The following is a 26,815-nucleotide window of genomic DNA, read 5'->3' as shown; positions in this document are numbered from 1 at the left end:
CCGAGCTCATCTGAACAGAACCACCAGGCCAGCGCTGCTGCCAGTCATGTTAGCACATCTCTGAAATCCTCTGGAGCCACAAGGCAGGCAGCACTGAGAGTCTGGCAAACAGTCCTGCCTCTATTTATTCATCTTGCACAATTCCCTTTTGTTTCCAAGAAAAAAAAAGAAAAAAAAAAATTCCCCTTCCTACTCCAAGTTGGTTTTCACCCATAAACCTCCAAGCAATTTAGCAGCAGTGTCATGCGTGGTGTGTTCAGGTAAGCAGTCCAGACTTTGGAAATATTCCAAATTCCCTAAGGGAAGCAACAGCTAATAGTAATACCAGATAACTTCTCCCTCCCACACCCCCAAAATCCAGCAAGGCAACGTTTTGTCCAAGTAAGAGGACAAACTAATCCATCACGCTTCACGTTAAAGGCTCAGAATATGCTTTTTGTTCAGACTATGACAGCACGGGAAGAGAACTTGTAGCAGCAGCACTATGGATCAGTACAGCTTGTTTCTCTGATCCATGGTTCCCTGTAATCGAGACTGGCCTGTGCATTACGCTTCTGCTCAGGTGACTCACAGAACTGAAGATCCCATCCAAAACCCAAGATAATGTACGGCTTCACCCAACCGCTCACCCAGCTGGCTGTGCCGATTCTGCACGGAGGTGATATCCTGGAGTTATAGAACGTAGTGGGGATTTTTGTGCAGTTTATAGGTAGAAATGTGCCCATTAGCACCAGAAAATCAGCACAAATACTGGCATGGCACACAGAGGCTCTTTGTCAGGCAGCTCATGGCTCAGCGTACATACACAAAAAGTACTGGTATTTAAACAAAATAAATAATACAGTTTTTAAATACTATCGCTAAGAGTCTCTCTCTCTCCTGGGCAAGAGATGCAGGAAACAATTTTTAAGTTAAGAAAAATGTACAGATCCAGTGAAAGTCTCAGCCCCATCACACAAACGATACATTTGGGGCGACTCCGTAGCTGAAATGATAGAATTTTTTTTCATTCTCAGTGCTTTGAGAACTTCTTTTAATTGTCCACAATGGCTATGCCCGGGATGTGTAAAGAAACCTGAAGTACTTGGATACCAACCTTCCATTAATCATAATGAAAAATGGTGGATCTAAATCCCATATGGTAATTAAAAGCTCGTTTGCCTTTGATTGCTAACACAATGCCTCTCCTGTTTCTGGCTGCGATATACATGATGAATTGAGAGATGAAGGAAGACCCAGGATGGCCATGTCACTGTTTCTAGGTATCTCAGAACCTTTCCCAAATAAAACACTATACTTTTTTTCAATGTATCATTTTTGCCGTGTTCAAAACCAATAATCATAATGGATTTTTTTAGGGAAAGAGAATTTTGACTTGTGCTAGTGTAGACAAGCTCTCTGATGTTAACTTACTGGTAATAGTTCTGATGGCTTACATTTTCTGGTTTATTTATTCTTACTTTTCTTGCAAGATCCCCAAGAGATCATCTTCAGGGTCGTAACTTATAACTTGTGCCTTATTCCCACCCATTTAAAAGATGCTGCTTTTCCTCCCATGGAAAGTTTTCCATGATTCTGTATAAATAAATGAGTTTAGTCCAAGAGTTAATCTCAACAGATGTAGCAAGACACTATTAGAGCTTGAGCCAGGATTAAAGGATTTGGCAATGTACGAAAATTAATAGCAAGGGTAGTATATATTTAGATAAATACAAGGTCATCTAAAGGTTAAAAAAAATCACTACACACCTTAACCAAAGGAGGAAAGCACAGACTACTGCTGTATGCAAACATTTCTGCAATAGCTACTGTAACTTATTTTTCACTTTTATGCCAGTGTCTGCTAAAACGGGAGGATACATGAGGTTTTAAGGGGAAAAGTCAAAGTAACACTAATAATTTTCAGTGTACCAGGAGGGAATTCAAACAAATCAGAAAGTAGCAGCCACACAAATGGCAAATGAAACACTGTTTGAGACATTCCAACTGCTTTTTGGTTTTGACATAGGCTAAAGTATGGGTTGAATTTCGTTCAGAAATTGTTCTCCTTTAGTTTTAAATCACGATAGGCTAGCAAAACCTAACTTTTTATTGCTTGTTTGGCTTTTACAAGCAGAATTTTCACTACGCTGTTTGACATGTAGCTACGTAGTAGTAGCTAGGGCAGAGATGAGGGCACCCTCACCTACCTTCCCCAAGCACGGCTGGCGTAGGAGTGCAGCTCCTCTTAGGGAGGTGCTCACCCAATTTAGAGGGGCACCAGTTACGGGAGGAACAGGATTGTTAGTCCTCTCATCCTGAGTTGAACATCTTGGCCACAAAACTCTTCTAATTTCTTTTATTTGAAAAAAAAAAAAAAAAAAGCCCCACAACCCTGTGTGGATGCTACGTGTTAATTATCCATTCCTGACTGGTATGCCAGCTGTACTTTGGGAAATTGGGTGAGGCTGGTCAAGGCCCTTCCTTTAACATTCCCAGCGGCTGAGCTAGCAGGCAGCTGAATGCTGAACGTTACCACCAAAGGTCACACACGAGGTGTGACTGATCTCTGCTGCTCAACTCCAGAAACAGACTCGCTCCGACGGCGCCCGCTGGCTGGGGACGGCGAGGGAACCGCCAGCACACGTGTGCCTGGGCCCATGCAAACCTTTACCACGTGCCTACAGAAAAAAGGGGCAGCGTAGGAAACTCGTGGCAAATCAGTTCAGACAGAATTTTGCCCAATCTGTCCCTGCAGCTGGCACTGTTCTACCAGTGGAAGTGGCCATCTGGCTGAGAAATGATGTCACTGGTGACGTGTCCACTGGGCTCTTGCCCATGGCCTGTTCTGCAGGTGACATCATTCGCTCTCACACCGACTTCCCAAATCAACACACGTGAACCAGAAATCAAACTTGGGCTCCTCATTTAAGAACTGGCGTTTCCAAAGTGACACTAGCCACAAAAACGCACTCTGCCTTCCCAGGCCGTTTTTACTAATTGGTACCCTATGTCCACATCACATACATGATATTTATTAGAAAACGAGGCACGAGAAAAAAACAATGCTCTCAACTAACAACCTGGTTTACTCCAGGTCAGTCCAAGACAGAACACGTCCCTTTTGGGGAAATCCATTCGGACTTGAAGCCCGTGTGCAAGTTCAGCGTGGAAGATAGTTTGAAAGCCAGGACCTGCAGTTTCACAACCAGTTCTAGATCATTTAAGCACAGGTTGATTAAAAAAAAAAGTCCAGTCCGCCTCTGGTTACGCACACTCCTGTGCATAGAGGGAGACCTGGACAGGCTGGAGCGATGGGCTGAGGCCAACTGTATGAGTTTCACTAAGGCCAAATGCCGGGTGCTGCCCTTGGGCCACAACAACCCCCAGCAGCGCTACAGGCTTGGGGAGGAGTGGCTGGAGAGCTGCCAGTCAGAGAGGGACCTGGGAGGGGGGGGGGATTGATAATGAGCCAGCAGTGTGCCCAGGTGGCCAAGAAGGCCAATGGCATCCTGGCTTGTATCAGAAATAGTGTGGCCAGCAGGGACAGGGAAGGGATCTTGCCCCTGTGGTCAGCACTGGTGAGGCCACCCCTCGATGAGTGGGTTCAGTTTTGGGCCCCTCACTCCAAAAAGGCCATTGAATGACTCGAGCGTGTCCAGAGAAGGGCAACGGAGCTGGTGCAGGGTCTGGAGCACAGGTCTGATGGGGAGCGGCTGAGGGAACTGGGGGGGTTTAGTCTGGAGAAGAGGAGGCTGAGGGGAGACCTCATGGCCCTCTCCAACTCCCTGAAAGGAGGGTGCAGAGAGGGGGGATGAGTCTCTTGAGCCAAGGAACCAGCGCCAGGACAAGAGGGAATGGCCTCAAGCTGCGCCAGGGCAGGGTCAGACTGGCTCTTAGGAAGGATTTCTTTGCAGAAGGGGTTGTTGGGCATTGGAATGGGCTGCCCAGGGAGGTGGTGGAGTCCCCATCCCTGGAGGTGTTCAAGAGGCGGGTTGACATAGCACTTAGGGATATGGTGTAGTTGGGATCTGTCAGTGCTGGGTTAATGGCTGGACTAGATGATCTTCAAGGTCCTTTCCAACCAAGATGATTCTGTGATTTTTTGGTGTCACCTCCAGCAGCTGTGCAGCTTGCTGTTGGGCAGCAGTGCAACTCATGAGACTAAACCCAAAAGACAGAATTATTCAGAACATCAAAATGCAGTTGTGCATCAAAAAAAGGGCCTGTCCCTAATGATTCAGCTGTCTGAAACAGAGGTAGTGATTGAAAAGACAAAGCATGAAGAAGAGGAGAACAAAGAGGGCTGGAAGGCTGTTAATGCGGAGGTGGCTGTAATTTAGGTAACAATCTTGCAACGAAAGCAGTGACTCACTAAGGGCATTTGAAAAGAAAAAAGCTTGAGGAAAAATGTCTTAAAAATCATTTTACTTTAGCCAGAGAAAATGCTAAGAAGCCTCGTGGGTTGCTTTGTTCCACACAGGATTAAGCCTCTCACAATGCAGTCGTTAGATCAGGTACTGGGAGAAAGGCACTTGCAACTGTAACACAGAAATCTGAAAGGTAACAAAAATGGGGATTCATTCCTGAAAGACAGCTCTGGCTGGCAAACAAACCGACTTCCACGCTGAATCAAAGCTGCAGTCCAAATTGAACTTGCTTGCAGCCTATCAGGTTTGCTTTTCTGTTCACGTCTGCAGACCTGCCTCTTGTTTGTTTGCACAACACAGAGAAACCCTTTATTTATGCAAATAGATGGGGGGACATGTAGGAATGAATGCACTTCTGCCCGGGCGTACACAAGCTACAGCTGGTTTAAATGCACAAAGCCAGGTAAGTTCTTTTAAGTCAAGAAGTAATTTTTTTTTCCCCGTTTGGCGAAACCGTGCTCTCTTCCTATCAGGACATGATTTACAATGCAAGCTGTGGCCCATTTGATAAAACCTTGCTCTTTTCCTAGCACAAAGCAAAAACCTGAGAAGTAAGATGAACAAACTGTCCAAACATTTGGACTTCCTCCTTTTATCTGCTCTCAGGATCACAGCTCTCTGGCAAGACAGTCTTTGCTGATTTATTTTATTAATTAAAATGACTGGATCAACAGATTGCTATCACGTTTACAATGGTCAATGTTCCTAAATGGGAACAGAATTGTTTGCCTACAATAAATGCTTTGAAGGCTTCATCAGTACTTACACACATTACTGTAACAACATCTCTCACCTATACACTCTTTTTAAACATTCATCAAGGACACTTCTGCACTGAACTGTAACACATCTCTAGGGCTGATGTATCGACACCAGAGATAAATTCCCTGTCTCTGAATTCTCTTCTCACCAAAGCAGTTAGTATGGTCAAGAAACTCCATTACATCAGGAAATGTACTTTTTCTGTACACTCACAGCTTAAACTTGAAATACTGTTAGAAAATCCTCTCGGGCTTTGCACAACGCTGATGGTGTTTCACGGAAATGAAAAGATCTGATAAGTACATTTCAAAGAAATGACAAAAACTGTCAATTCACAGGAAAAACACACCTCTGCAAATCAGATGCACGGTTGTGTGAAGAGATACGTTTATGCAGTAATAACTGAGTTCGCAGAGCTTATGAAATTACTGCCTCTCAACTGAGATACAGCTGTTGAAAACCACCTCTGAGCTAACCAGCTTTACTCTGCAGTCAGCAGGAGCAGAAAGCGTACAGATGGTCTGTCACCCTATCTCAGCTGACAGGCAGTAACTTCTTAAAACACACTCACTTCATTTTCTGCCCTTGTACAAACACATCCTGAGAGCTACCAGAACACGTATTATAGCTGCTGCCCTTCCAACAGGGTGGTTCAGTGGCCACTGTCTGATCCACGTTGTGAAAGGCTCTTGCTTTCAATTCAAGACGCAAGATTATTCCACCCCTAATTTTTCGCTAAGCCAAAATATGGTGCTCCATTTCTGCAGCTGTTCAGATCTGTTGTGTCAGTAGACTGGCTGTGCACGGAGAGAGACAAACCCCTTTTCAAGCTGTTTGCTCATCAACATATCTTTATGCTGGGAAAGCACAATAGGATTGCTCTGATCTGAGACAGAAGGCAGTGACAAACTGCAGAAGAGCTCCCTTGCTTCTTTAATCACCAGTGATGCTCTTCGTATCTAGTCACAATTTCAGCCAGCCTGATGGCAAGCAGGGAGCTCGCACTGAAAAATGGAATCGACATCCTGCGTGGAGATACCATCCCCTCGTAATCAATCAGCTTTGTGCAGAGCGTCTGCCCTCATGCACAGATCACAAAGGAGTTTTGTTTTATTGATTCACTGGGAAGTTAAATGCGGCATAGCCTGATCATTCCAAGCAGTACTAAAGCATTGCATTAATTTTTGATAGTACAGCAAAAACAGCTTGAGGGCTTCTAAGGTCTGAACAAAAGTCCTGCGAAGACACAACACAGTTCAAAACGAGAAGAACAGTCAAATTTGTTCAAGAAATATCAATGTGTTAACTCTAGAAACAAATTTAATTTCAGAGCAGGTATCGTATGTCCACGCTGCTCTGATTTTACAAATGAGATATTATCTGAACCCCCACATCTGACACAAAGCCAACAAAAGCTGTATCTCACGTGTGCTGGCTAATCAGACAGAAATGTAATCGTGTAACTAACACTCCATTCAGAGGGGATTTGCAGTGTTTGGAGATCCAATTGCACACAGCCCTGGTATTAATGACAGCAGAACCACAATCTGGATCTGGCACAGAAAGGTCTGTCAGGGAAAATCTGAGGTACTTTAAGAAGACTTTCCAGGCCAAAATATACAAGTGTCTGGGTCAATTCTGACCCTCTCCAGAGCAAACTCATAATTCCACCTACTCACAGATAGCAACTGCAGTATGAAAATTCTTCCTACTTGAAAAGAGCTGAAATGTGAGACACTACAGTCTGAGGAGGTGGACGTCAGCTACCCCAACCTTCAGCAGCTTTTGGGTTTTGGTTTGTAAATACTTTTTTTCTTTTAAATTTCCTAATGAGAAAATCCAAGCTAGGGAATAACAACTCTTTTGGAAGGAAAGTGCCATTTCAACACAAAAGTTTTGGCACCTAATTCCCAGGTCTGTTTAGGGTCTTTTGAAAATTCAGTCTAAATCTCTCTGCTCATTTAGAGAGACCAATATTAATTAACACTACACAATAAACGCAGATGTGAAAGCACAGGTTAGTTGAGTGGCTTGTCCAAGTCAGTGGCAGTGTCTTATCAAGTGGCTTTCCCTGAATCCTCTATGTTCTGCCTGATCTAGTTTTAGTGGAAGGAACGGGATGATTTGAGTAGCAGTGTCAGCTGCCTTGGAGGGGTGCAACATAAAGCTTCCACTAGCATCAGGCCAGCTGTCGATCAAAGGGTCACAGCTTTCCCTAACTCGCACAGTTTAGTAGGGAGGTAACTTCCTATGAAGACCACGTGTCTGCTCCAGCCCAAGCCCAGAAAGAAAGGGAAAGTCCTCTCACACCAAGGCAGGGACACTCTGCTTACACCCCTGAGTAATCCTGCACAGGCCCAGCTAAACACGCTGCTGAGTTTCCTGCCTTTACTTAAGTTGTACTGTCACGTCTGACGCTTGCGCCTACCTGAAATCCATGCTTGCCTCTCCACCACGTGGTCAGCTCCTTTGGTGGCATGTCAATAACAGACACTATGTCTCCCACCTGCAAAAGATTGGCAACATCAATCACAGCTTGCAATGTGGCTCGGAGGAACGCCCAACTCGGATAAACGCATTCTGCAAAAAACTGTACAACTTGTGAGCAACTGCACCGATGCCAGTCTCGAGACATCTGCCTTTGTAAAGTCAAACTGTGAGGTAGAAGAGTTATTGCGTTATACAACATACAGGATACAGCTGTTCATAAGGAAACAATTCTGAAAAGCAGCAGGCTCTCTGCCAAAGGGTACAGAAGCGTTCTGATTAAACCGCAGACATAAGTAAGCAGTGATGGTGTGAAACACTGGAAAATATTCTCAAGTAGCTGAACTAATTTTTACTACATGCCCTACGTATGTGTATGCAGGCATTGACTTTTGTCTTCTTGTTTCCTTTTGCAGCCAAAAGTTAAAAGCTCCCTTCATAGTTCACAAACTGCCCAGGACATGATTTTCTTAAACAGAAAACAAAAAGGAGAGGTGCTGTGGTGTTACAGCAACAGGAAGGACAACCACCAGGAAGACCAAACAGGTTTTCTGAAGCGTTGCTCATTCCCATAAAAAAAAAAAAGTAATTCTGCAATAGTTCAAAAGGAAATCGGTATAACTGATACTAAATTTGGCTTGGTGGGAATCATCTGTGTGGCCTCTATAATAAAAAAATGAGATTAGTTTAGTGTGGAGAAGAGGAGGCTGAGGGGAGACCTCATTGCCCTCTCCAACTCCCTGAAAGGAGGGTGCAGAGAGGGGGGATGAGTCTCTTGAACCAAGGAACCAGCGCCAGGACAAGAGGGAATGGCCTCAAGCTGCGCCAGGGCAGGGTCAGACTGGCTCTTAGGAAGGATTTCTTTGCAGAAGGGGTTGTTGGGCGTTGGAATGGGCTGCCCAGGGCAGGGGGGGAGTCCCCATCCCTGGAGGTGTTTAAGAGGCGGGTCAACATAGCACTTAGGGATCTGGTGTAGTTGGGAACTGTCAGTGTTGGGTTAATGGTTGGACTGGATGATCTTCAATGTCCTTTGCAACAGAGATGATTCTGCGATTCTGTGAGAGGCCAGAGCAGAAGGGGCAGAACCTAAGTAAATACTGCAGTTAGGTATAGCAAAAATGAACAGTAATGCCCAACTTTTACCAGATGTTTTACACTGATGGACCTCAAAGTGCTTTGCAAAGACAACACCACATCCCCATTTTTCAGACAGGGATAACTGAGACACAGGGAAGCAAAGTGATTTCCTCGAGGGAACAGCAAACCGACAGCAAAGCAAATTTCCATTAAGGGAACTGCTGTCACCACAACGAGCAGAGAAGCCAGGTATTTTCCTCAGTGTTTGGGAGCAAATGCCAGGCAGCTACTTCTGCAACTGCCTATTAGAAATGAACAACAGCCTAAACACGAAGAGATGGTGTGGGTTAGGGAACATTGTAAAACGACAGATCATATTCCACTTCTGCTCTGCCAAGGCTTCTCACTGCATGAACTTGGAAAGCCACACGTGCCTCGGTTTCCCACTTGTCTCCTAGGCCTCGGGACAACTTGCTGGACTGCAAGACAGTTGCAAGGCCAAGCGAGCCTGCTGGCATGGAGCTGTACGCTTTACAAGCAGGGAGTGGCAGCTTTGGGCCTTTATTAATACCAAGACACTGACAAACAGCCTGTAGCCTGGCTGCCTGCCTTTGAACTTGGAAGATGACATACCCACACGTCTTTCTGATAAGCATGGTTCTTTGGTGTACGCTAATAAATGACTTAATTTTGAATATGAGCAAAACCCTGGCAGCACTAGACTATCACTATTATTTCTCCTTCCTGCGCTGCATGCTAAGAATGTGATCACAAAAACTCCTTCGGGCAATAACTGTTTTCCTTTACACTTTTCGGTACAACACTGCGAATACTCTAAGAGCACATAAACCATCAGAGCATAAAATGCCACTTTCCGTGTAGAATAGACAAGAGCCAGATACCCAAAGACTTCCAGGGTCTGATCTTCCATGTCTTTGCTCCACAGCAGCTCCTACTCTGCAGCAAGTAAGGTTTTTCAGAACTGTTTTAGATTAACACCTGCCCTTTGAGTACCAAATTCTTTGACAGTCTGGTTCTTTATTTTTCATGGGAGCAGAAGCTCTTAAAAATGGTTTTAGACACGGACTTGTTAACAGGAACACAGGTTGTGTAAACTGGCCAATAAATAACTAAATTGGCACGTGTCCACACACACACATATGTGGACAGCCTTCCACAACAGATACAACACACTTTTAACACACTGTACAGTATGAACTATGCAGGGTCTGCTGCTGCTCAGAGACCAGGCTGGAGTCCTTGGCAGCATCTGTTTAATCAGAAGATACTAGTGCCAAGTAAAGCTGTATTTTAAAGATGACTGAACTCCTCCCTGCATCCAACATATTGCAAATCGAATATTTAACTGAATCTTCTAAGCTTCACCTCACAAAACATTCTGGAAGTGTCTGAATATATTCCTGACGCACAGACACACACGTTACACTCTTCTGTATGTGACAACAAGGAATGTAAGCTCCTTTAATTATTTACCTCAAAGGACAGTTCGTCTGCTGCTTGAGCAATATATCTCTTAATAACATGGGCAGCAGCAATAGCAGGAACGTTAATGGACGATTCCTCATGGACTAGCAGGTGATTCCCCTTGTTATCAATCTGAAATAAAGAGCACAGGAGACTGTGAGGCAGCTGGGGACGAGCGAGGAGGCATTTTATTGGTGCTCATACATGGCAGAGGCTTCAAGCTGATTCACAGAGACAGCACAGCTTGGGGGCCCCTGAGGAGAGCGGCATGGAGAGACAGTGCAGGGCACAGCACACCCCCAGAGGAAGCAGAAGAACAATTCATAGAGTATTTCAGAAGGTCGTATGTCCCCATCCAACTACTGAGGAAATTCTGTATTTGTGCATCTTTGTGTACAAACAGGAACATGACAGTGAATGTTTACACCTCCCTTTAACACCAGATCGTATTGTTTTTCCTGAAGTACTTAAAATGGCAACACAAAAGGGACTACAAAAATTCTCTGCAAAGTGGAATTAATGCTCAAGAAGAGGCACTGAGGTAAGGAGGAAATGCTGTCAAACCGAAAACTAGTGTCACTTTCAACTTTCTCCCACCTTTTTATTTCTTCTTTTAAGAAAACAGAGCTCCCACACCTTCCTACAACCATCAGCCAACTTTCAACATTCCTACGTTTTTGTACCCGTGTAAAATTTTGTAAGATTCTCAGTTAATCGGAAAGGTTATGCTGTATCACATATGCCATCGGTTTTCTGTAATCTCTAGGTTCACTGTGTTGCTGTAAATTCTACAGTTCAATTTTTCTCTACAACTTCCTTCCTCCCTTTGTGCTGAGGTGGTTTCCAAGATTCTTCTCATCCCAAAGGATTTCAAGGTGAAGAGGATATCAGCAGGGAAAATTGCAGGGAAAATTGCAGGAAAACGCACTCAATCCTTATCACAACCGTTTAAAAATGAATTGCAACAGTCTAATAATAGCTGTTTCTATTCCTGGTGTACAGCAACATCATCAGGCGATGGAAAGACAGACATATCTCTGCTCAGACTAATCAGCACCAGCACCGCTGACATGGACAGGTGTCCTTGGTCACTTTGCCCCATTCTTTCCTGCGCTTGGTGCCCAACAAGGTCTATTGTTTAAGATGGTAGAAGAGCATTAACAGAGAAACCAAAGCTGCAGCTGCAATTCACAATATACAAACAGTGCCACTGCAAGCACAACGCAGGCTCTGTTGAGCAGCTTAACCAACAGCGATGGCAAACAGGAGCAGATAATATTAATTGTTTCTCTAGCTGTCGCAAGGGAAAATAAAAGAAAAAAAAAAACAGGGCAGGCAAAACACCATCACTGAGACAGCTCCAACAGTTCTAGAAACTTGCCATACTTGCAGTGTTTTCTCACCAAAAGGAGCGTAAGAACGTGTGTGCTTTCTGCAACCTATTACTCAGAGACTTCAGCCATGAACTGGACTTTCCCAGGTGGTCCATAAACCCACTCACTGCATCACTAGAATTACCACCTCCTTTTATTTGTGAATATCAGCAGAATGATGTGTCTTTGGGTGACAAAATCCAAGCAAGAGGGGAAAAAAGCTCCTATATTCTTAACACTGGATCTGATTCTGTTTGCTCTATACCTTTTGTGGCCACCTACATGCTGGTAACAGGGGAACAAAGCCTTTAGGATAGTGTTTCAGTGACACCAATGGGTCTGGAAGGGTTATACCTCTTTCTGGAGAGGCAAGAGAGCACATTTGTGGCTTGCTCTGCTGCCAAGGTCAGGAAACAAAGAACAATCTAAGCTTCAGACTGTACCTCCATCCATGTGAGAGCAGGCCCACAGTTTATCTTGTTGCCTGCGATGGCTGAGAGACGTGACAGGTAAGCCATCAGCATCTGGGTGACAAGCTGGAACAGAAAGAAACATACAGGTTTTCTGTTAATACACCGTAGTTTGGAGACACTTCTCCAGACTTGGAGAGACTGTAAATTATCCGTTGGCACAGGCAAGAGTTATAGAAATACATTCCCTTTTGCAAGGAAATCTGTCATTTGGAGAAGGGCAGCAAACTACACACAGTGTTACAATGATTACACACAAAAAAAACACGTGTGAAAAAGCAGCTTCCTGTGAAGAGCATAATGTTATTTGGATAAGATGTGTAGATTTTCATGATTCCCCTTGTCAAGATACCTTAAATCTAAAAGCTTCCTCTCATCATGAATTTCACACACACACACAAACGATTTGTATTGTGGCCATCAAACACATCTGAGAACCATTTAGAGAAACGAAACGCTGGCTGCCATTTCCACCCACTCGCAAACCCTTAAGGATGTGGCCACTCAGACTGACTCCTTGGAGAAAGAGTTATATTTCAAATAATAGAAGAGGGTTTTAAAAATACACTTAGCAATGTCCCTTCTATAACAATAAACTTGCTTTTATGAAAGAGAAGCTGGTGAGGTCTTTCCACAGCTTCAGTGACAGTGTTATAAAGCACTATTGTAGCCCAGAGTTTGTAGGACTGTTTAAAACATCGCTCTCCTCAAACATTTCTTCAATGTGGTCAATTCAAAATAAAAAAATATAGTACAAGGCACCACACGGCTGCAGAATTGAATTTCACAGAGCAGTAGAGCTATTTAACACCTTTACATCTTCTCTGCTTACAGATATAATGCAGGTTTTCAGGCTCATGCTATAAAGTACGTATTAAATCAGTTGTACAAATAAAGATGTAAGAGAAAGGAATGCCTAAAATAGAATTAAAGAAAATAAACCCAGGAATTCATTATCCTATTTCTGCTTCTGCTGAACTTAAGAGACTAGAAACTTTCAATTCTCTTCAGAAATAGCCTGTCTTAAGCCAAAGCGACTAATAAACCAGATTCTCTGATGAGCAATGGGACTGCACTACCAACTTCCTATATTCAGTGGCAACAGCCCTGCAGACTCCAGCAGGGTACTGATTTCAGCTGTTGTGTGCTGTTCTAAAGCAATCAATCCTCACCCGCCCGGCACTGAAAGAACACAGACTCTGATTTATAGATGCTGGATGGATTCTCCTTTGAATGCTTGGAATGGCCTCGATTTCCTCATTTCCCTTCCCAGCTACACATCTCGTGGGCAAGCAACATCAGCCTTCCGACACAGCACGTCAAGATTTTTCCATACTTGTGCTGGATAGTAGGGGACAAGCATACAACTACAGGTCCCAGGAATAAGCGACCTGTGAAATGAAGCAACGGGCACAGCCCGTCACCGTGATACACGCTCTTCCCACAGACAGACTGAGGCCAAACAGTTTTGTTATGCTCTCCTGGATCAAATAACCTCTGCTGCCACGCGTTACATTGCCTCCCTCTGCACATCTTCCGAAATGATGCAGTCAAGATGCACCTGCTACTTTCCAGGAGATTATTTTGGACGTGAATAAATCTCTAAATTATCAACAGGCAAGAAGCTGAAGGAATTCCAGCTCACCATATCCCAGGTAAGTCAAGAAATGAAAAATACCTCTTATTCATTTAGGAAAAAAAACCTCTTTAAGCTTTTTTAAAGACCATTTAAATAATGCAATAATGCAAATGCTCTTAAAAAAGAGCTTCAGTAGTTTTCAGTTTATAAACGTAAGTCTAGCATTCCAAATGGCAGTACTCTCGCAGTGCTGCACCCTGTAACGGTGTGATTTCCTAGGAATGTTAAGTTGCTAACATTAAGTCAGGAAATATCCACATTGCTGAAAAACGTTTCCAAAGACATAACAAAATTCTTATCCAAGGTACTAACAGGACAGCTTCTCTCTTGACACTCCCAATAACCATTCCACATTTAGCAGCACGTTAATTCACACGAACGTGCAGGGCATGTCCCTTTAGATCACTGAAATTAAGGGTAGAAAACACATACTGATCTTATTACCAGCAATCAATTTCCAAATCTAACCCAGGCCACATTAAAACTATTTCGGACATATTTGAAAATATCTTCCAACCCCTTGCTGGTGACTGTGCTTTAAATGTTTACAGCGCTGATACTTTACCTCCGGACTGTCCTTCAGGGCATCGGAGCGGGGTAGCTCTGAGAGCTGGGAGAAGCGCCGGTCATAAATACATAGGTGAAGGTGTTTATCAAGTACTCGGAAATCTTCATAACTCCGCTTCACGATCCAGCTCCTCCCCTGCATAAACGGAGAAGAGAATCACACTTTTATAAGCTCCTCACCAATACGGGTTAGATGAAGTAGCAGACAGATCTGGCCATCTTTCTCCTCAAAACATTTGAAAGCGATGAAAGTGCCTTAGTAGTATTTTCATGTTTTAATTTGTAGCCAGCCAGCTGTTAGTGTTCTTATTTTAATTATTTAACCATGGGTTCGGATGTGGTGCAGCATTATGAGACCTATCCAAAGCTTTTAACTTACAAGGATTTTGTAGCATTTTCATACACAAGGTGTCTTTGCACAAATGTAAATTACAAAACGGTTGTATAAAGAGCGTGAAATTAGATTCTACGTAGGTAGAAGAATACACAATCAGGGATCTGAAGCTTGCAAAATTTCTGTCAGGCGCCCCAGGCAAATCTTCAGCTGAATTAAAAAAAACAATCTATGATGAATAACACTAGCTGAAGATTTACTCCTGACTGCGTATCGTTTCCCCAATTAAAATATTGACAAGATACATACTGCTTCAGGGGACAAGGAAGGGACCACGGCAGCACAGCATAATTTGCTTTGTGAAGCTTTTAATATCTAATGACTACTTCTAAATGCTCCACGGCTTATTATGATCAATAAAAAATGTTGTAATAATGCAGCAGTTTACAGGTCAAAGTACTTTATGAACAGTCAGTAATCCCCTCAACACTCCCAGGCAGCCCCTAAAATGAGACTATTTCTGTTTTACAGATGTGGATACTAACTCAGTGACCACAGACCTCCACAAAGCTCCCCCCACCTCCTATTTCAAGTGCAAAGCACACTTTGAGTCTGTCTTTCCTAAAATCAACAGTATGGCCATATTTAAAAAAAAAACCCCAAAACTCTAGCAGCATTACACACTCTGCTTCACACTCCACATGCAGTTTGTCTCCCTTGGGAAAGGATGAGAAAAAACAAAGCGTGCAACAAATGTCAGCTGCGTGGTACGAGTGCCCCGCCAGCACGGGAAAACAGCGCAAGGACTCGGAAGAAGGTGTTGGAGGAAGGAGTTAGATTGCTCCTGGCCACTCAAAGGCAGGGCCAAGGATTAAAACCGGTCAAGGGATGCCTGGCAACCTGCAGGGAAAGCAGGGAAATGCATGGTGTAAGAGGGGACGGGTCACCGGGGAAAGCGGCTGTAGAGCGTGACCCCAGACCTGCTGGACGTGGCTGGCAGAACAACAGCCCGTGCCCTCTTCACATGGGACGTGGGAAAGCACAGCCTACCCCGACTTCCCCGTCACTATTCTGCCATATTCTGTTGTATCACTTTCATATTAATATCCAAAGCCCGCAAGGCAATCGTAAATGTGAAACCTATAATCCAGCGTACTTAACCCAGCAGATCCCAACTGACAGATCCCAACTCCACCAGATCTCTCAGCGCTATGTCAACCCACCTCTTCAACCCCTCCAGGGATGGGGACTCCCCCCCTGCCCTGGGCAGCCCATTCCAACGCCCAACAACCCCTTCTGCAAAGAAATCCTTCCTAAGAGCCAGTCTGACCCTGCCCTGGTGCAGCTTGAGGCCATTCCCTCTTGGCCTGCCGCTGGTTCCTTGGCTCAAGAGACTCATCCCCCCTCTCTGCACCCTCCTTTCAGGGAGTTGCAGAGGGCCAGGAGGTCTCCCCTCAGCCTCCTCTTCTCCAGACTAAACCCCCCCAGTTCCCTCAGCCGCTCCCCATCAGACCTGTGCTCCAGACCCTGCACCAGCTCCGTTGCCCTTCTCTGGACACGCTCGAGTCATTCAATGGCCCTTTTGGAGTGAAATTGTAGCGATCTAGGAAGGAACTGGACAACTATTAATGCTTCCCTTCAGATCTCCAGTACAGATCACAAGAAAATAAAGGCTAAATTCTCTCAGCTAGACTTCCAGAGTGGCACAGCCAAAGCTCAGAAACAACAGTGACCTCATTCAATACCAAAAACATTTCACTATATCAAAAATGTTTCACTATATCAATATAAAAATTGTACATCTTGCTCCCATTTCCTGCAAATTCTAAAGTGCCAGAAGGGTTTTGGAAAAGGGTTCTTTTTTTAATTTAGGGAGTTAATAAAATAGTAGAAACAAGTAAGTGACTGTTAAGTTGGTCTCACGTTGTCAACTGTGTTTTATAGCAAAGCTAAACATTACTGGTGCTGCGGGCACATAATATTCATAAGGCAAAAATGCCTTCTTCACATTTTTAATGATTTCCATAAATTGTTGCTCAAATAAATTTTTGATCACTGTCTAATTTTCCAATTCAATAATTACTTTTCTGTTCTTTAATTATTGATGGTCCTGATTTACAGAAGCACATACTTAAATCCCATTAATTTCAACGGGACATAAAAATAGAGGTGAAGTTAAGCACACAGTCAGATTCAGACCTTCGATTAAAAACCTGGGTATGACAAATTTTGTAAAAATAAAAGATCAAGTCTCAAAGATTTTAATATTGCCGTAAAATAGTTTCATGATCTTTGAAAGGAAAAATTGACCACTGACTTAAAAAAAACCCCTCTTGAACAAAGTCGAAGTATTTTTTGGAATTTCATATTACAGAAATGTTCACAATGAAAAGCATCATGACAATTATGGAATTTCTCACAAAATGGAAAATCTGGGTTCATTCCTACTTTTACTACAGTTTGATCTGTTCTCCCTTACTCTTGTATGCTGTGTAGGATTAAAGGTATGATGAAATAATGGGGAGATTTCAGCACAAAGCACAGAGCTGCTTACTTTTTTCCGATTATCAAAGCAAGAAGAAATGTCATGCTAAAAAAAAATATTAGAGATTACTGAACTGATGATTTAATTTCCAGTGAGCCAGAGATTTGAACCTTCCATAACTAAACCCATTATACCCAAGATTGCAGATCATAAAAAGCTACCCAGGCTTCACAGGGCATGAGACAAGATTCAGAGGGACAAGGACTCAGCACCCCAGCTCCACTAGCAATATTTTTAGCTCTACTGGTCAAACGGCCTAAGGAGGACGACACACAGCCACAGCCAGAGGTTTACATACTCCCTTATGCTGATCTGGTGATACTTGGAGTGGGCAGCGTTCCCTTCCATCCCAACACACCACACAACAGGACAGTCACAGCTCAGTGGGGGTGGTTTCACAACTAACAGAAGGACATTGCTTATCACAGCGCTGCCTGGCTACTGTTGGACTGGGAAAAGCAAATGTAAGAAGAAGGTATTTTAAAACATCCTTTGTGTTTTCATTCTCATAGTTAAAACAACCCACCTCTGCTCCATCACCTTGCAAACCCTTCAACTGACCAGTGCAAAAACCTTACTCATTTCTAAGAGGGGCTCTGTTAGGTATCGGAAGCGTGAGGAAGGCAAAACAGCAAAACAGTGAGAAATCTGCGAAAGCACACATTTTCCTTGACCCAGAGTGCCCAGAATAAACACACGACGGGATGAAGGTCCAGTGATTTGTGTTTGATGTGGCGCCCAGGAGGAATGCGAAGCAGGGTGCAGGCCGTGCGGTCCCATTCACAGAATCACAGAATCACAGAATCAACTAGGTTGGAAAGGACCTTGAAGATCATCTAGTCCAACCATTAACCTAGCACTGCCAGTTCCCATCTACACCATATCACCCAGCGCTATATCGACCCTACTCTTAAACACCTCCAGGGATGGGGATTCCACCACCTCCCTGGGCAATCCATTCCACTGCCTAATAACCCGTTCTGTAAAGAAATACTTCCTGACATCTAGTCTAAACCTTCCCTGGCGCAACTTGAGGCCATTCCCTCTTGTCCTATCACTTGTTACTTGGTTAAAGATTCTTTCACTTCAAGGATGGATTTATCTCCTGTTCTACTCGTTTCCCTCGAAATGTGGTTTTTTGTAGCAACCGTCCAACTCTGTGCCTCGTCCTCCCTTCTTCCCCACACAACCCAGCTGCACCCACCGTACCAAGTCGACCTTGCTTCCTGTCCTCCCTCTTTTTCCCACAAAAACCAGCTGTACCCCTTGGCACCACGAAATGAATTATGTCATTACTCAAAAAATAATGATTTGACCACAGTCCCACCCACTCACCCATACCTACTAAGATAAATAGTACCCCAAGTTTGTACCTAACTTGGAGGGACAATAATCCGACACCAAATCGGAGGGACAGATCGACAGGTTTGTGCTCTGCCCCCCCAGAAGGGTGCCTTTTGGTTAGACTTCCTCTTCTACGCCGAGTGTATCCCCGGGAACTGTGTGTGTGTGACTGCAATCCTTTTTCTTTTGAGTAGTGCTCCAGAGCCAACCTGCAGTTTGTGCATTTATCACTGGCCATCTTGAAGAATCTGTAGATGTTGCATGAAAATAAACCGTACTATTTGTGAATCTGACGGCTTCTCTTGAATGCAACCAGACTCAGAGTGTATGGGCTGTCTGGGCTGGGTCAGACCTATAGTGATGGCCCCAATTGTCATTCCTGTCAAGGGATCAGTCCAGCCACCCCCAGCCCCTCTAATCTCTGAGGACCAGCTAGAACCAAGGGGATTCATCTCTTACCAAATTTATTCTCACCCTAAACACAACAAGGCTCCCACAAGCACAAGGCCAGTTCCATACAGGAATATTTTTATGTTTTCACCTGGGATCTGGCAAGAAGCAATTCTTCCCCCCGTTGTGTACTGAACAATCAATGGCTTACTCAGAGGCATCCAGCTGACACAAAAGAAGTTCATCTGTTGTCAGTATTTGTGATACGACCCATTTACAAAACAGATATGCCAAAATTTTATCATAAAGATTTACAGATCTCCTTTCCCCACACTATGTAAGAAAAAGCAAAAGACTACGTTTCCAGCTGAATCTGCCTATGTCTGTGCAGATAGGACTCCTTTTTGTCCATCATTGCCTCTTCAAGCCAGACAGGGTGCTATTGGGTTCCAACACACACAACCTTCCTGTCCCACGGTCTGTTTTCTCTGTAGCACCTAAGATTTATTTATTTTAAGACAGGCATAGACCTTTCTTTTCTGGTTCAAATGCTTATTTCCTGAGAGAAATCACATGGATGCTCTCATGAACCTTACCAGTCCACATGGAGTTTGAGACCAGAAAATGAGATGAAAGTATATGGCAAAAGTCACTTCAGTTTGACCCTAGAGTAAGAAAACACCACGTATTAAATAGCTGGAAAAATGCCAGCATCCACCAGTCGAGTTTAACTCTGCCATGTGGGTGACTTTTACAGCTGTCTGGGTCTTGGGTTCTGCGTGTTATTCCAGCATGACCCTTTAGCCCTTTTTCTATTTCAAGTCACATTGGAAAGTGGCTTAGAAATTTAGTCAAAACAGAAAACAAGACTGATAAAATCCATCACTTAGAGTTTACCCAGGAAGTGTTTTTAGCTGGTGCCATAGGTGCTTTATCTAAGCTTAAGTTTGTTTACCAAAATGTCCCGGCTGATTTCATGACTTCTGGTGTATTATTATAACTTTAGGGAAATTATAAATCTTTAAAACTTAAAGGGAGTTTGCACTAAGGCAACATAAAGCCACTTCATGTCTGAATGAAAGTGTACACTCGGCAGTGCAAGGCTTTTTGGCTCGTACACTTCCAGGTCTCACCTGAGGGCATGGATGGATGCTCGCTTTCACTGCTCCTGGAACTACTGACAACAGGAGTTTACTCCTTCCCACCACAGGGCAGGGAACGCTCGCATTACAGAATCACAGAATCATTCAGGTTGGAAAAGACCCTTGGGATCATCAAGTCCAACCCTCAGCCCGACTCTACAAAGTTCTCCCCTACACCACATCCCCCAACAGCTCATCCAAACCACCCCTAAACACATCTAGGGATGGGGACTCCACCCCCTCCCTGGGCAGCCTATTCCACTCTCTGACCACTCTTTCTGGGAAAAAGCTTTTCCTCATGTCCAGTCTGAACCTCCCCTGTTGCAGTTTAAAGCCGTTCCCTCTTGTTCTGTCACTAATTCCCTGGGAGAAGAGACCAGCACCAACCTCTCCACAACGTCCTTTCAGGGAGCTGTAGAGAGTGATGAGGTCTCCCCTCACCTTCTCCTCCTCACACTGAACAGTCCCAGATCCTTCAATCTCTCCTCACAGGATTTATTCTCCAGGCCCTTCCCCAGCCTCGTTGCCCTCCTCTGCCCTCGCTCCAGCCCCTCGAGATCTCTCTCGGATTGAGGTGCCCAAAACTGGACACAACACTCCAGGTGTGGCCTCACCAGTGCAGAGCACAGGGGGACTATCACCTCCCTGCTTCTGCTGGTCACACTATTTCTGATACAAGCCAGGATGCCGTTGGCTTTCTTGGCCACCTGGGCACACTGCTGGCTCCTGTTCAGCTGCTTGTCAATGAGAACCCCCAGATCCTTCTCTTCCAGACAGCTCCAGCCACACCTCCCCAAGCCTGTAGCCATGCAGGGGGTTGTTGTGGCCCAAGTGCAGGACCTGGCACTTGGCCTTGTTGAAACTCATTACAGCTCTTCCTTAAGCTGGAAGACATTTGCATCAGCTTCACCCCACTGACAAATGCATAAATTTTAGTTAGCAACCATGAGCACTTGCTCCCGTGACCCTTTCAGCTGGCGGAGCTGGGCAGTGCTGAGCGCTCAGCACCGTAACTACTACAGCGAGGACATCAGGAAGACGATGTTCACTTCTGGAATAGACCTGGCTTAGAAGACAGCATCAACAGCTTGTAGTGGGACACCCATGCTGCTGTCAGGCATCCTTACGATTAGAAGAAAATAAAATAGGACAGGAGGGACATTTAAATAAGGTGAAAAAGATGGAACCACTAGAACATCAGCGCTCCACCTGGAATCGCAGCAAATGGACACGAGAGCCCAACTATCACAAGAGGAAGGAACATACGTATGGACAGACTGCAAGGCAGAGAAGAAAGTTTAGTATACTTATGTGGTGAATACTTAATGGCCTTATTCCACAGAACAAATTAATCTCTTTCAGCATTAATTATCAGTTTATTATCAATTAATTGCAATCAGCAGGAAAAAAGATTTTAATGGAAACCGCTGAAGCTTTCCTCCCCTAAAAATTATACTTCCTTGTGCTCCCTGATTCCAATTACAGATAGGAAAACTAAAGCCACACGTGGGAACACAAGGCTGCCCCAGACCTGGTCTGAACGACAGCAGCATTATCCCTGCTTGTTCTGAGCAATTTTGGAAACTCACCACACAACCAGGTATAGGCGGCTTTCTGCGTGCTAAGCTGAAACAAGCCGTGACCTTCCCGTGGTTCCTCCGAGCAGCTTTGCCAGAAGCATTCAGACAGCAGGCAAATATTTGGCTCAGGCAATTGTTTTTGTACAGGTATGGAGAAATAAGGGCACCCTAAGAAGACCTAACGCAAACATCCCACGTCTATGGCACCTGAAATTGTAGCGACCGTTTTTCCTCCCACCAGAAAGCCTACTTCTGAATGGCAGACTCCTAATGAACTGGAAACAGGATTTACAACTCTCAACATGTGAATGAAATCCCCTGCTCTCCCGACACGTTATAATTTAAACAATTCAGTATCAATCATCTCTTTAGTAAAATTATACCATAAAGAGCAGCAGGTCGCAGAGAGACACAGGGGCGAAGGGGAGGGCGGCCCCAGCACGGGGGACTGCTTTTCTACACTTCAAAAAACTAAAGTAATAACCCAACATGAGCTTATAGCCACAAAAGCCACAACGGACCAGCTGGTAAGTAAGAGGAACTAATATTCGACCACCCTACAGGTAGCAAGGCAATGAGCAAATGTATATATATTTGCAAAGGATTGTATGGACATTGCATATATTTAAATACAACAGCCTCTTTACCCTGTGCCCCAAATGTGCTATAAGCTACTCAACACTTAACCACAGAGAAGAAACAGCGTTTCAACAAAGTAAGCAGGAACCACTATCCTTTAAAACAAACCAAACAAAAAACCCCTTTGAAAATTACTTGCCTGAGGTTAGTAAAACAAAACAAAAAAAACCCCTTTCAAAATGACTTGCCTGAGGTTAGCTGCAACAGCAGCTTAGACAGATAGAGATCTCAATTTTCTTAAGTCTCATTTCTTGGGCACATCACTGAAGCAAACGGCTGAGTTTCTAATTTATTTTTTTTTTAAATAACCAAAACACATAAGCATGTTTTTTGTTAAAACTAATTGCCAGGAAGAAAAGATTTTGTAGGTCCAAAACCAAGAAGCTGTTTGAAGAAAAAGCCCCATAACCACAGCTACGGCTGCTACACAACAGAACACATGCCCATCACATCGTTTACAAAATAACAGAAACTTAGAAGCATGGAATAATTAAAACTGTGCTGTATCTGACACTGCTTCCATTACAAACCCATTTATCTTACACCCCAGAATGAAGCAAAAAAATGGTAACGGTATTTGGAAAACATCACTAAGATCATCTTCAAGAGCTGCAGTGAGAGATGCTCTTTCCTGAGGACACGTGAGAGCCTGGCTGCTCCTGCAGCCCATTCCCCTTGCATCCCCCCCAAAAAACTATCAGAGAATGTCTGAGAGAACATCTCCGCCTACTCCAACACCTTTGGGTAGGGTTACAGAAATAAAAAATATTAACATCTCGAGGAAAAAGGTATGCAAGCAGGTATGTTAAAGATGGAGCTGACCAAACCTCAAGGAAAGATGTTATTTAGAAAGCACAAGAAACAGAAGCAGCTTTGGAGAAGTTTTGTTAACAGAGCTGAAGCTGTAGCCAAAATGGAAAAATAGCTGCTTTTTTGGCAGCTGCATGCATCAGTTTTAAGAAGAAACATTGAAAAGTGTTGCCAAGACCCAGGAGATGAAACATTTAAGACAGGCCATCTGTAATATCTAATATCCCTAATGGGGTCTTTTAAAAAGGTAAACCACAAAGTTTGAAATAAATACAGTATTTTAAAACCACAGATCAGTGAAAAAATGCATCATTAGAACAACAGAAAGTCAGTTCCCTCTTATCTGTCAAACCCCAAGCCCTTGATTGCAAACTTGCTCTACAGTCTCTAACAGTATCAGTTTGCAATTATGCTTAATGCCTACATCCCACAGCCTGTCTGCACATTCACAGCTTCTGAAGTTTGGAGGCTACCAGCCCCTGCCAAGGAAGGGGAGAAACTCAGGATTTCACAGCAGGTCTACGACGAACCAATTCTGAGTTGTTTCACACTCCCAAGTGTGAATCTTGCTCAATGAGTTGGGAACTCAGTGTTTGCTGAGCTCGGTTTATCACGGGTTACACAACACGCAGCGACCAGAAACACCTGCTTGATGGTTTTTAACCAACTCACGGCACAAACCTGCTCTGTAACTCTAGGAAAGCCCTAATAAATGCAAAGATTTAAGGAACAAGCTCAATTCATGTTCCCACTGAGAATTCTGCCATCGATTCCTCTAAAATAAAATTATTTTTAATTTAACATACAGTCAGTTACAAATGCAGTTGGACGATTGGAGAAGACGATGGCATTTAACACTTCAGTGTTTTTATTACCAAAACAACTCAATTACAAATTTCCTTTAGAATAGCAGAGGTTGACTAAACAAGGTGCACTCAGTGTAACTGGTAGGACATAACTTTTGAAAACTTCCCAGATTGAGTTATTCTGCCACTTTGCTCAGGGACAGTAAATATTTGCTCCAAACAGTGACACTGACGCACCTCTGATTTACTGCCAAAGCATCTTCACGCACATGCTATTTATTTTGATGTGGTTTCTGTGCCTTGAGAGCGTCTTTTTTAAAATATTCTTTACCAACCTGCTTGTCCTACATTTTACGTCCAATGAATCTGCTGTTTGGAAATGTAGATGCTCTTCCAAGGCCTATGAACTTCATCTCCACGCAAGTCATTCAGGTTTGAGGCATCGCAACTGCTCACCTTGTCTTTCTCCCAATGCTTGCTTAGCCACCTAACATTACTTGTTGATCAAAGTAACTTTGCAGCCTGCAGAGGATGATACTGGATGAAATGTCTTTAGACTGTCTGTCCCAAAGGGCTGCCAATTTTCCCAAGTAAACAGGCACTGTAATATTGCTATTAAAAATGCATGAAATGTTAAGCTTCTCTATAAGGAATAAACATCAAGGCAGCTAAGAAAAGCAGGAACATCCACCACAATCCTCCTCTTATTTTGGATTTGAACCAAGCACAGTTCTTGGAGAAGTTGTAAAACAAGTAGAACTGTAGACAAACTGCTCCTCTGCAATGCATTTACACTTGCTTCGTTACGGGGCAGGATTCAATGTCTTTTCAGAATAAAGCCAACTGTCCTCTTCAATTTGTGGCCGGGCCCAGCCTTGTCTACAAAGCACCACATGACAATCAGAAGTTCTGCCAAAATGCATCACTTACAGAAAAAAAACCATAATCACTATCCTGTCCTCTTAGATTTCAACAGCGATTTCCACTTCTCCTTCAGAGCTCAGTAGAATACAATTTGGATACAGGAGGATTGATGTCTCTAATTTGGAGCTTGCTTTCTGAAGGCAAAATGCCCAAAGGACATGACATTAACAAACTACCGTATAATTGTAAAAGCTTCTGTTGCTTAAAAAAACCTTTCATGGCAGCACATCCACGTGATATTGCATTTTATTCTGAGAAATAATTTTCTCTCTTGCTCATCAGCCCTTCCTAGATCAGGGCTACACTGTCCATTGACTTCAGGTGGAAGGTTTCCATCACAGAAAACCACCTGAAGAGCACATGAAAGCAGCTGTTGCCATTAACGCTCACCATTCCCTTTCACGAACAACTGCACAGCAGCTCAGTCCCACACAGGCCTGATAAACTTGGGGTGATCACAGCATCACAGAATATAATTACAGAATGGGTTGGGCTGGAAGGGACCTTAAAGACCACCTAGTTGCACCCCTCTGCCACAGGCAGGGACACTTTCCACCAGCCCAGGTTGCCCAAAGCCCCGTCCAACCTGGCCTTGAACCCTGCCAGGGAGGGGGCAGCCACAGCTTCTGTGGGCAACCTGTGCCAGGGCCTCACCCCCCTCACAGGGGAGAATTTCTTCCTTAGATCTCATCTAAATCTCCCCTCTGACAGTTTAAAACTGTCACCCCTCATCCTATCCCTACACCCCCTGATCAAGAGTCCCTCCCCCCTTTCCTGGAGCCCCTCTCAGTCCTGGGAGGCCGCTCTAAGGTCTCCCTGGAGCCTTCTCTTCTCCAGCTGAACCCCCCCAACTCTCTCAGCCTGTCCTCACAGGGGGGTGCTCCAGCCCCCCGAGCATCTTCGTGGCCTCCTCTGGCCCCGCTCGAGCAGGTCCGTGTCCTTCTGATGTTGGTGCCCCCAGAGCTGGACCCAGCACTGCAGGGGGGTCTCCCCAGAGAGGAGTAGAGGGGGAGAATCCCCCCCCTCGCCCTGCTGCCCACACTGCTCTGGATGCAGCCCAGCACACGGGTGGCTTTCTGGGCTGCCAGCGCACGTTGCTGGCTCATAGGCAGTTTTCCACCCACCAACCCCCCCAGGTCCTTCTCCTTGGGGCTGCTCTCCAGCCCCTCCTCACCCAGCCTGTGTTTGTGCTGGGGATTGCCCCAACCCATGGGCAGGACCTTGCCCTTGGCCTTGTTGAACTCCGTGAGGTTTGCACAGTCCCCCCTCTCCAGCCTGTCCAGGTCCCTCTGGATGGATCCTTCCCTCCAGCGTGTCCCCGCCCCACACAGCTCGGTGTCGGTGGGGAACTTGCTGAGGGTGCACCCAATCCATTTCAATCATTTTCAGATACTCTCCCCAGTAAAAACCACCCTCAAATAAATTCACCAGACCATTTCTCTACTAGAGTTTAAAGTTGAAGCCACTAAACAGAGCCCAACAAGCCTCTGTCTTTGGTATACTGACGGGACAGCTTGAAATGCACCTCAGTTTGTACCTGCTGAAGGAATGTGCATTAGCACAAACAGTTCCATGACAGTATTTATCTCTGCAGTGTCAAAATAAATCATTCAGTTCAAAATCCACGCACAGCTAGAACCCTGTTATTGCATCTCAAGCATCCATAGTCAAGAACAAGAACGAACCATGCTGACCCTGTTTCCTTCACAATATGTATTTAAATAAAGAAAAAAAACAGAGTGCACCAGTAATGCAGAAATTAAATACCAAAGTTTAAGAGCTACAGTCATTTTTCATCTGATGTTACCAGATACACACAAGAATACTGAATCTGCTCTGTGGCTGGGAATGGAGTGAAGGACAAGTCAGGGCAATGAAACCCCAGAGCCCCAGTGACACACAGATGCCACTGCAGGTCAGTGCAACGCTGCTCCTGGATCCATCACACCCTCCTGGGCAGCACAGGAGACAACAACTAACTTCTGCATTTCCATTCCACAGTCCCAAGGAGCACAAATATACTGCAAATGGC

At 44.4% G+C, this 26,815-nt stretch overlaps 1 protein-coding gene across 3 annotated transcripts in view; it reads right to left on the bottom strand.

Moving 5' to 3' along the window:
- The window catches only part of ARHGAP32 (Rho GTPase activating protein 32), a 263,491-nt gene that overhangs the window by 72,481 nt on the left and 164,195 nt on the right, over window positions 1-26,815 (bottom strand). For 2 of the 3 annotated variants that reach the window (XM_074848691.1, XM_074848692.1), the window contains 4 exons: window positions 14,268-14,405; window positions 12,037-12,129; window positions 10,230-10,352; window positions 7,600-7,677 (listed from right to left, as the gene is read on the bottom strand). In XM_074848691.1, the coding sequence (XP_074704792.1) occupies window positions 7,600-7,677; window positions 10,230-10,352; window positions 12,037-12,129; window positions 14,268-14,405 (432 nt within the window). Of the gene's footprint in view, window positions 1-7,599; window positions 7,678-10,229; window positions 10,353-12,036; window positions 12,130-14,267; window positions 14,406-16,116; window positions 16,139-26,815 lie in introns of those variants that run through there. The other variant, XM_074848695.1, reaches the window with a different exon arrangement.

Source organism: Strix aluco, chromosome 23 (assembly GCF_031877795.1).
Source record: "Strix aluco isolate bStrAlu1 chromosome 23, bStrAlu1.hap1, whole genome shotgun sequence".
Classification (NCBI taxonomy): Eukaryota; Metazoa; Chordata; class Aves; order Strigiformes; family Strigidae; genus Strix; species Strix aluco.
This window is presented reverse-complemented; position numbering and strand designations above follow the sequence as displayed.